The sequence below is a fragment of the Chelon labrosus genome (genome assembly GCF_963514085.1).
Source record: "Chelon labrosus genome assembly, chromosome: 2".
Taxonomy (NCBI): domain Eukaryota; kingdom Metazoa; phylum Chordata; class Actinopteri; order Mugiliformes; family Mugilidae; genus Chelon; species Chelon labrosus.
Window position 1 is genome coordinate 26,313,283 of NC_140338.1, and position 11,968 is coordinate 26,325,250.

General features: G+C 43.6%; 1 protein-coding gene across 1 annotated transcript in view; it reads right to left on the bottom strand.

Moving 5' to 3' along the window:
- Positions 1-11,242, bottom strand: part of cnnm2b (cyclin and CBS domain divalent metal cation transport mediator 2b) — a gene marked incomplete at its 5' end in the record, with an annotated part of 32,952 nt that extends 21,710 nt beyond the window's left edge. Inside the window, one exon of the mRNA XM_084563501.1 lies at positions 9,757-11,242. Coding sequence (XP_084419627.1) covers positions 9,757-11,242 — 1,486 coding nt within the window. The remainder of the gene's footprint in view (positions 1-9,756) is intronic.
- Positions 11,243-11,968: the final 726 nt, after the last annotated feature.

Genomic DNA, 11,968 nt, shown 5'->3' on the forward strand with positions numbered 1-11,968 from the left:
ATATCACTTTGGCTGTGTGAGGGCATGAAATGGTGACATGCACTTTTGAAAATGACACTTCATGGCTCATTGGCCTCTGCTAATAAATGCTAATGGGTGCCAGGTGCCAATTTCTCCGAAACTGAAACAGCAGTGTGAGAATTTTCCAAATGCCCTCCACAATGACTTTGATTACTTTTTCACAAACTCTTAAAATCCATGAAGTTTCATAAATAATTAAACTATGAGGCATCCTGTAAGAGTATAAAGTCTTGACGCTCAGTCCTTTCATTATTGATGTGATTCACATGTCCGGCCCAAATAAAAAAACTACCACTGCTGAAGGCTGAGAAAAGTAGGCCCCATCAGCTGATTGTAAAAAGCGCTGGTGTCTTTCGGGCCTGCGAAGGCCCCGTCTTGGGCTTTTCCTCCTGCCAGTAAATGGAGAGACGGACAGTGTGCCCGGTGTTATCAATGAAGCCAGCCTCTTGGCTCTCCAAAAAGTGCAGCTTGGAAGGCGTCCACAGCAGGGCATTAGGCCTGGAGGTTTGTGTCGTTTGTAATTTATAACACTGAGGGAAATGGGCAAGAGGACAATATAGAGAGAAGAGGGAGAGAGGGAATGTGGGAGGAGGGGGATGGGACTTGCTGCACAAGCAAGTGGCTCTGCTTCCCTGAGTGTACTGCACCGAGCCTGGTTACTAGGCTGACCAAGCTGCAGAGCTTTCTGTCCCTCTCTGAGGCACAGCCTGAAAGGCCCTTATTTTTCTTTTTGCTCAAGTCACAGTCAGACGGCAACTAAATCAAGATATAGCTGTGCATATACACATATATATGAATGTAGAAACAGTCAAGGAAGGTAACTACACTACGCACATTGACTCAAGTACAGTAGTTAAGTACAGTTTTGAGGTAGCTAATTATTCCTACCGCCACTCCTCTACAGTTCTGTCCAATACATGTATCTGATCATCTTCAGTTGCTTGTTGCTTTAGAAGTGAAGAAGATATTTGCATACAAGAGCTGAAATGAGAAGTCCCTTCACACAAAATCAATCTCTTCTGACAACCATTATTTTTAATGCAAACTGTTTTAAAGTGCTAAAAACAGGCTTTATGAAGTGATTAGTTAATGGATTAACAGTAATCTCAATGTAAATAATTAGATGCATTAGTCCCAATCTGATTACACATGAATGAATCAATAATCATATGATATATAATAGCATAATATTGCTGCATTATGTTTGTTTGATCTTTAATATTTTTTATTTGAGAAACATTACCAATGCAAGACCTTTAATTTATATAAAGGTAGGTTTCTAAGTACTTCCTACAATATGCATCTTCGTGAAAAATACATAGGAAACTTACTGTGAGGGGAAAGGGATGCATGGTTAGAAAGTGAAAAATTACAGCCGCGCCATACTGTAAGATCCAGAGTGTTTTGTGGCAGCTAGTCGCAGCATTACTGTACATCAGAGACTCAAAGAGATGCCAGTTCATCATGGCTTTCAGCATCACACTATGTTTCATTACAGCACTCTTGCCTCTGGAGCCAAATAAAGTCACCAGGCATGATAGACTGCTGCAGTGAGAGCACGATCCTCACAGCAGATCTGACACTTAGAGCGAGCTTCACAAATTGGCACATATCAGCCTCTGCTAATCAGACATAACGATGGCTGCATCATTTTTCTCCTCCTCCTAACCACTCTACAGTGACACTAATCGCAGCAATTTCCCTTCATTTCATAAGAATGACATAAGGCACAACACCCAGATTACCCCCGATGATATCTCAAAGTCAAAACAAACATTTCCGCTCACCACAGACAAAACGAATGACTTTTTAAAGGGGACTAAAATAGGGATCTTTTTTATAAAATAGGAAACATATAATGATGGCATTCTAGATTTTCGACTTTTGAAAGAGATGAGCTGAATCATTAAATGATTAAAAACACAAGAGGATTTGTGATCATAAGCTGAGTGGTTTTTAACACCCATTCATTCCTCAAGAGTAATGGAAATCTCCTCAGTCAAAACCTGTCTCATTACAAGCACACGTTTCTCTGTCTCCTGTTCGTAGTAGCTCTCCGACCACGTCAGTTAGAAAGTCTCAACAGTCTGTTAACGAAACCAAAAGAAAAAAAAAAACCTCACAGGACCAGTGTGATCTCTGTTTTGGGAAACAGCTTATTAAAAGCAACGTGGGGGTGGCTGCATACTGGATTGCATAATGACAAATTTTCCTCAGCGGTGCGTGGCTACAGATCCTAGGCAACATGCGCTGCAAGCCGACTCAGCTCCTTAACTACCTGCACAAATCAACATTACCAGACCCATTCTTCAGAAACAGTCATCATCCAAGGCTACCAGATATGAAAACAGTGGATCTCTGTGGAATACACAAATTTAGCTGCGACAAGGAGTGCAACACTCACCTCTTTGCTACAATGCGGGACTTATTCTTGACTTTGTGATAAAAATATATCAGCGGACGTTCATAAAAGCCCATTGTCACCCTACTATAAGCAGTCCATTGATTCATCAGGATTGCATAGGAATAAATCCACCGTGCGGAGGCGACAAGGTCAGATCCAGAGGTTTAGATCAAAAAGTCTTCTATTGAAGAAAACTCCTCTTCAAGGTTTGACTTCATAAGACGTCATGTTCAAGGCAACAGGGACTTCGTTGTGGTTCTGTTTTCTGTTGCACCTTTTGTTGACTGCGCACTGGTTTGCCAAGTGGGGGAATTTGGAGGCTAAAGCATTTTCTAGCTAATGCCAAATATAGCAAGCTGACACTGGCACAATTGTTGGTTAGGCGAACAACAAAAGCAGGAGTTGTAGGGCAGTGCTGCGTAATGCCGTAAGCCTACGTGACTACGGACTGGACAGCACGCAAGACCTTAGCTTTTACACTGAACGGTAAATCACCGCGGGCAGGTCGCACTGAGGTTTGTGGTAAACGCACAGAAAGTGAATGTAAAGAAAAGTCATAATGCCAGATCAGACAGGCTTTGGGAATGCACTGCGTCTAGATTCACACTCCTCAACTGTTAGTACTAATCGGGTCTTAAAAACCTACTCCATGTTGCACCAGAATCTGAAGAATGTAGGCCAATTCAAAAGCCACCCCACAACAAACTCAAGAGTTCAATCCTGTCAATATCTAAATCACCAGAAGTCAACCGTGCATTCATTGATTTCAATTTTACACTGCACATAAGAACTACGCTGAATAAACATGATCAATAACTGTACTGGGTCGCCTGTATGTTCAAGGCCGAAACAAAATTATGAAAATCAACTTGTGACGTCCATCAGAGGAAACATTACATCACCTTAATTTAAAAAATCGAATACAAAAATATGCAAATCAGTCGTTAATGGTCTCAATGACACATCTACCATTCACTCACACACATTCACACAGCAATGTCCAGCACTGGGAGAAACTCTGTGTCTTACTCAAGGACACTTCAGCACAAGGTCCATGTATGGGGATCGACCCCCTTAACCCTCTGGTTAATAGACTAACCGCCGTAAAACAAAGTGCTGTGAATACATGACGTCAATTCATTTGTTTATCGGTTAAATTTTCGGGAACTTGATCTTGAAATTGTGAAAAGCAAGCGCACCCTTAAAGCCGCATGTCCTCTGCACACCCATGGGTCTTGCAGTGGTAGTGCAGGTGTCTCTGGGTGCTGCATGTGCTCCCTTGTCCTGATTCACCCCTTAGCCACACCTGAGGTGGCGTGGATAAAGGGCATGGCTAGAGAGCTGCGGAAGAGACTCCGCTCTTCACCCAGTGCTCACACAATGCAGAATTTATAAGCTATAATATATATATAATAAAGATAAACCTTTATTTTTGTTAACTCTGCCATCTAGTTATGTTACGCCCCTCGTGTTAGGTTGTAACACTGCACAAACCAACATCTATTTGTGACTTGCAAAGAGCCGAAAATGATCACCTGATTTTGCAGCTCTCCAGAGCACATTAGTATCCTTGAGCTCAGTGTTTTGGTTTTCTTACTCATCAGTCTTGGTTAGCTGCCCAGCAGATAGCTGTTTGTAGTGAATAAATCAACTACTACCCGCCGAGCAAAAAGAGCAGACACACAAATATCATTCTAAAAATAGACTCCTCAACATGCATGAGTTACATCTTTCTTGATGTCCCACGTGTGGATGTTTCTTTCTCTCTGATCTGCTAGTCGGTCAAATGTCATATAAAGATTGGCAGCAGTTTCTTCATTTTGATTGCTGATAACAACATGGTAACTAAAGACGGGCCGCGTCCAAGAGGTGTCCAACCCAAGTCGAGAAGTTGTGCTAAATAGTTGCCACTGTGAGGATTTATGTTTCTAACCACAGCTTAGCAAGAAGGATAAGCTATGTGCTAAATAAATACAATTTTTATTAAATTATCAAAATTGTAACTCAACAGAAAATTGAAGGTCACCGGTTTTGCTGTGTCTTCTGCAACACCAGTCCTCTAAACCTATCGGCTAATGCAGTACCAACCATGCTGTGCCCTAAAAGGTCAAAGCTAGTAAGAAAAAAAATAAGTTACTGAAATGTTCACTTTGATGGATGACCAATAGTACGTCCAGAAAATCTCTACAAGTCTATGCTAAGCTGGAAAAACGGTTGGCAGTGAGTGATTCACAGCTTTCAGTAAATGGGCTAAAGCATGTACAGGCGCCTGAGTGGACCTTTGAATTGAGTCAATAGACGAACAGAGAAAAAGTTACCAAACAACGGGTTGCTACAACAGCAGTTTTGGGCGTCAAAATCTCAAACCGTTACCAAAAATGTTGGACTTAGTTCATGTGAAAACTCAAAGACCTTATATAGGTCTCAGGAGGCAGGACAGGTGTTTGGACAAATGAGCAGCAAACACAAAGATAATATATTTTCATTTGTAAATTGCAATAGCACGTTAGCATACTATGCTGTTCTCTTGCTGCATGCGAGAGCAAAATTCCAAACAAGAGAAAATCTACTACTAATGCCAAGTGCAGTAAAACGTAGACTACCTTTAATGCAAAGTAATTAGTTCTGATAAAGTGAGCGGCTGGCAGAAGAAGTCTTGCTGTGTTCAAAGGGGTGTCCCTCATCAGGAAACATTAAGTGTTCTTACCAACATGATGCCATTTAATCCCAGCACTTGTTGCAGCGCTAGCACCAAGGGTTACCAGGCAAACACTCCCGACGTGCTCTCTAGACATGCGCAACGATGCGCTCCACACAAACACCCCAGAAAGAATAAAACCATTTAAAAGTAAAGCACAAAACTGGCTGTCAGTAACTCAACAAAGTCGAAAGAGAAAAAAAATGAGTTTTGCTTTTAGACAAAGTACTGAGCAAAGGGACCGTGAAGGCTGCAGAATCTGAATTAAGCATAGATTGGCCTATATTGCAGCAATCGGGGAACTAGTTCAAGACGTGCCAAGCCTCATGTAGGCTCTTCTACACTGGAGACCTCACTCTCTAACAGTGAAGAATACAGACCCAAGGCTACGAAACAGACGGAAGACAACACGAAAACATGAGGATATCCAACAGATGAGTGGAGGAACACAGTCAGAAATGGCTTGTATACATAGTAAACATAGTAGTAAACATATGAAAGACTGTATTTATCACTGGCAGGGAGTGGAGTCAATGCACATACATAATTTACAAGTCAGCGATAAGACAAACTGAGGCAGTGTATCTGTTGGGCAAGTGGCCTGCCTTCCCCAGGGGCAGAAAGCACAGTGTGGTGCAAACGAAGACCTGTGCATAACCTGATTCACAGTAGATCCCTTCCTCCTCTCACAGGGCTGGTAAAACTGCATGTGAGCCAGTGAATATCTTTCACTTTCAGGAATAGCACACGCAACTCGAAGTCAGGAGGGCAGCGAAATTCTTGTTTTTTGACTCTTGGTTTGTTCCCAAATGTCACACACTGGCCCAGTCATTAACCGGTAAACCTGCAGCTTGACGAGCAGCCCCTGGATGACAGTAATTGTTGCAGTCATGGACAGAGAGCAATTAATGAAGAGGTCAGAAGTTTCCAGGAGGATGTCTGCCTGCATTAAAAAGCTTCAATCTGAGTGTAACCCTTGACCTAGGGCCTGGGTTGAACTGGGTACAAACCATCAAAACTGAGCCGGTTCCTTTTATATCTCACTCACTTTTGATTTCTGAATAAGTTGTAAGCCTTAATGAATGACAGAATGGGCACTGGAGTGAATTATGTAATACTGCAAAGTTGGAAATTCAAGGAAAACAACTGCTCCGACACATTCTCTAATACGGGCTGCATGTTTGGGATTTTTCTTTTTTTTTTTTTGTAACAGACTCCAGACGACTATGCAGCTCCACAAGCGGCATCAAATTAATTAACAATGACTTACAATACAAAGCACTTTGAACTGAGTGTGTGCTGTGAACAGAGCCAGATTGACGGGAAACTTTGACCCCGCAGCCCTCCCTACAACAGTTGCTTATGACTTCCATGAGAGGCTGAAGGCGAATTCCCTCTGGTGCACGGCCAGCCGCAGGAACACTCTGCCACAGCAACCGCACGCTACAGCTGAACGTGCACAATGAAATACGCTGATGATACCAAGAACACACCGAATGTGTGTTTCTCTTCCGGTGGATGGATACAAAGAGGTTTACAAAAATCATCTAATTGAAGTAAACGGACAGACCTGAACACAACGCATCTGAAGTGATTAAAGTCATCTGCAAACATGTGCAAAATAATACTACAGATAAACTACCAAGATAAACTTCCCTTTGACTGCATTATGCACACATTTCGACCCTGACTAACTTGTGGATTCCCATACAATTATGCCAAGGTTGCTTCCTCTAACTTCATTTAGGCATACAGTATGTTACACATGATCTCCACTTAAAAATACAGCTGTTGATCATCAGAGTTGGCTAGTTAGCTAGTGTTTGGAAAATCGGATTATCAACCTTACTGTGATATTACCATGCTTAATAAATCTACTGCAAAAGAGATGCAATGAAATTTGTGCGGTCAACATTATCTGCAGGTATTGGTTTATCACAAAGCCAGACAGAAGATGTGTCCCGTCGCACAGTTGGCCCCAGGACAGGGATACCTAGTTTGGCACAACATTGGTAAAACTCAAACGTGCAGGCAACTCAAAGGAAATGTCACTACAGAGAACTGGCTGGTGTTTGGGTGACAGAAGGTGACTGAAATTAATTCAGCCCTATGTCAACATATGTGTTGTTTGATATGATATGATATGATATGATATGATATGATATGATATATGATAGTACATTCTCACTATGATTCTGTATGTTATTGTATATAATGTATATATTAATAACGTTCACTATAACATGCATATGCATGTATACATACGTATATATAATGGAGAAAGGTATGCTTACATGTAGGTGCATGTTAATAGGTATATATGTGTGTGTATTTATGTACATATGTATGTGTATACATGTGTCTGTATACTAACTGTCCATAATGCATTTACCGAACTTACATTAGTCATAACTTGTTCCCCACTATTTGGTAAATTTTGCACTTTTTCCTATTAGCACTTTTGTTGTGTACGTACTCATACTATAAGCAATAACAACAAAGCTGAATCCGATATGATATGACACAATATGCAATATGAAAAGTTTTTAACAGGACAACTCCATTATTTACAGTACTATCTGCAAAACATGAAGCTAAATATGCACCGCAGCTAAGCAGAAAGTGGTGCAGAGTCAAGCGGTGACTTCACCATAAGCTTTTAACTACTTTGTGAAATATATTGCTAGAAATAACCCTGCCCCTGACAACCATCACGTCGCTCATATACCTGTTTGCAATGTGACTGCCAGCAAGCATCTGTATTTATAAGTTGATATAATTACATGTTGATCTAATTTTATTATTGCTAAAGGATCCCTAAATACATGGGCTATGCATTCACACCGTTTGGCTGAACAGATGAAGCTTCAGTTACAGTTGGTTAGCACGATTGCTGATAGAGTGAGGAAAATGACAGCAATCAGTATTATTTTTTCTATCACAAGTCATATCACCATTGCAATATTCAATAATGTTATAGAAGATATTCACCATACTGTGAATTCCAATTTGGATAATGAAGAGGGAATGTGACCTGCATAGTAGTTGACAGTTTATGTTGACATCAGAGCAGCAAAGTTTGCTTCCACAAGTGGACAATCTGACTCAACAACAAACACTTCTCACTGTTCTCCGTGTCACTGACTTATAGCTGCAAATAATGATTATCAGTAAATCTGTCAATTATTCTCTCATTTAAGTGGTTAATCTCATCAAAACACCTGCAGATTAATTATTCTGCGATTTCTAGATAGAGGGACTAACGGTCTGAGCTCTACTGGGTAATGTGTGGCTTTCGAGGGACGCTCACCTTTAGCGTGTCCTCACATAAAACGTCCACAGGTAAACACACAGGTACGCACAGATCTAAAAACACTCAATGAAATGTTCCATCAGCAAGTCGCGATAGGGATATGCAATAAAAAGTGGGGGTGGGAAAGTGCTGTTTTCATATGTGGTAAAATTACATAATATTATATAATGTAACATTGGACGGCGCACTTCTTCTGTTTACTCGGAAAACTGTTAGTCAGCTGTGATGAAAACAAACAAACACCCCTCAAATAGTACATTATGTAATGCTAATTTGGCATGGAGAGCTTCACCTAGTTTCTGGTAATGGAGCTCATTGATTTGTTTCGTTTTTTCCTCCCAATTAATCCTCTTAAAGTAAAGTGAATATTCTAATGAGCACGCAATGCATCAGCCCCGGGCGTTTTTTCTCCAAATTTTAAGCGTCGATAAATGCTGATAGACGACGAGTGTGCCCGTCCCACGGCAGCGTACCTGGCCATAAAGAAAGAAGAGGCCAGATCTGCTACTATATCTGCCAGGGATAATTTGGTCAGAGGCAACAACAGAGGAGGGGGGCGACCACGCTAAACATCAGATAAACCGTGGGTGAGGTAAATATCTTTCTCAAACGCCATGCGCATACATACACGCACACACACACACACAAAACACATGAGGGTGTTAGAGGCTGTTATTCATTATCCACACGACTGCATTCCAGGGCCGGACAAAGGGAGTTATCGCCACCATCACTCAGAGGCAAGCACAAGAAGGGCAGAGAGGGATTTAAGCAGGTTCTCAAACAAGATGCCCCCACCTGATAACCTCAGCACAGCCGTTGCACCATTCCCACATGTTCTAATGCACTTAAAAAATCTGAGGGAGAGACATGAAAGGAAGGGGAAAGAGTGAATGAGAGGAGGGCAAGGTAAGTGAGAGGAGGAGAGTGTGAACATTAACGCTGGATGGAAGCGATGGAGAAAGATAAGGACGCCTCCTTCTCCTCTCAACAGGAAGTGGCCGGTGAGGCTGTGCACCTTACTACTGATGTGACTGCTTCACTGCTTCGTGAGGCCAAAACAACTCCACTGTCCTCCACTTTTTCCTTCACAGCACAGAAATCTTGCACACTCCTCCTTCTGGTCCTAAATATCAGGTTTAAGACATTTCACATTCACTGACAAAACTTGACCTACGGATGCAAAGGTCAAGATGTTGCTCTTTCAATACTATTACATAACTCACCCTTATCCCAGAGAGAAGGTTGACAGGTGAAAGACCAACCTAATAATAGACACAGCGTTGAGTGTCAAAGGTTGGAAACATGGGGCTTTCTCACCTTTTTTAAACTCCTCCAGCATCGCATCCAGCTTGGTGTCATTGAACACAAAATGCAACGGGTGGCTGTAAAACTTTGTGATGGTTTTGAGCGGGGTGCAATCATCCGGGTCCACGAAGGCCAGGTCCTTGACGAAGAGCAGATCCACTATGTTGGACCTCTCGCCCTCGAAGACAGGGATGCGCGTGTAGCCGCTCTTCATGATCTCGGACATGGTGTTGAAGTCCAGGGTGGCATCCCCGGGGATCATGAAGCAATCTCTCAGCGGAGTCATCACGTCCTCCACGGTCTTAGTCCTGAGCTCCAGCGCGCCCTGGATGATGTTCAGCTCCTCCTTCACCAGGTCGTTGTAGGGGTCCGTGACGCGCAGCATCTCCAGAAGCTTCTCCCGGTTGTACACGGTCCCGATCTCCTGTCCGAGCAGGTAGTCCAGCAGCTTGCTCACCGGGTAGGACGCAGGGAAGGTGAGCAGCATGAAGAACTTGGTGAGGAATATGGTGTTGGCGCCGACAGCGAGGCCGTGTCTCGAGCAGATGGCCTGCGGCACGATTTCCCCAAAAATGACTATACCGATGGTGGACATGACCACCGCGATCAAGCCCGAGCCCGCGATATCATCCAGCAGGATGGTCAGCGTGGTGTTCACCAGCACGTTCCCGAGCAGGAGCGAGCATAGCAAGTAATTCCCTTGGCTCCTGACCGGCTCTATCTTTTTGGCGTAATTCTTCTCCCTTTCTGTGCCGCAGTTCTGGACTATCTGGAGCTCCATTGGGTCCAGGGCCATGAGCCCCAGGTTCAACCCGCTGAACATGCCGGACAGGCAAAGCAACATGGAGATGAAGATGACCTGGAGCCAGAAAGGCAGCAGGAACTTTTTCTCCTCCACCACAATCACTTTGGTGTCATCCCCATCGTGGTAGATCCAGGTGTTCTCCGTCCACGGGTCGTGCATCCCGGCCACGGCCGGTGTCGAGGTGGCGATGCAAAGGTAGTACGATTTACTCCTCTCCGTCTTTCGCAGAGGTTTGACCTCAATTTCAACTATTCCGGACGTCTTTCTGGTCAGGATGATGTTGGGTAATATAATTATATCCGAAGTCCTAATACCGCAGGGATGCAAGCCGGACGAGTCCTCCTGGCTCTGGTTATCCCCCGAGGAGCTGTCAAGGCTCCCCACTGCCCGGCTCCGCTCGTGTTCCGTGAATGCAATTTTGGACCAGGTCTCGTTGTTGATGTTCTGCCCGTACACCCTTAATTTCACCCGAGACCGCTCACTCACCCGCAGGTAGCCCTTATCCATGAAGGAAATGTCGTCCGTGTCCTCCAGTCGGAGCCCTATGATGACGGTCTCCTCGGACCCTTCCTTGCCACTTGTCGGGGTGACACAACAGCCAGTGACAGTTAAGAAAATCATCGCCAGAGCTCGGACCCGGTTAAGTGACGCCATTTTTGCAGCGGTGGGTGCCTGGGATAACGGATCTGCCATATCGATAACCGCTGGCAACCAACCTCCTGAATGAAAAGGGCTTTTAAAAATCAGAGCCAGTCGGAGTCCGCCTTCATCTCCGCCCAGGGTTGCCGTGACTTGTGCATCGGGACCTGCTCGTTCCCACTACGTGTCCGACACTGATGCCTCGCGAGCGCTGGCTTACGGGCCAGCTCGTGCCTCCCCTGATGTCCCCGAGACAGGCGACGGTGGCGTCCAATCAGTTGGCCCGGCTGGCCAGTGGGCGGGGCGTCCGCAGCCTCCTTGGCGAATCAAATTCCAAAACAAGTGCACCTCATGTTAAGAGACGGACAGAACTCTACTCGTGACTTCTTAAAACATATAGCCTCCTGCTGCAGAAGATAACCACGGTTACATTAGTAGAGATGTTTTTCCAGAGATAGTAGATACAGTACATGTTCTGTATTCAGATGGAACATGGTCATATGTATTGTGAAGAAATAACAAGCAAGATGCTTGCACAAGAACAAATAGATTTAACTATGAATGCACCAGATGTACTTTATTTTTATCATTATTGTTATTTGCTTAGCACATGCACACTCCCTTGCCAGTTCATTAGGTACACTAATAAAAACGAATGCATTATAATATAGCAGTCCTGCACCAAATCCTCCTTCATGACAGTTACAATGCATGCATCCAGCTGTATTATCATTTTTGAGGATGGAGTTTGTGGTGCTATTAAAGTGGACTGAATTAAAC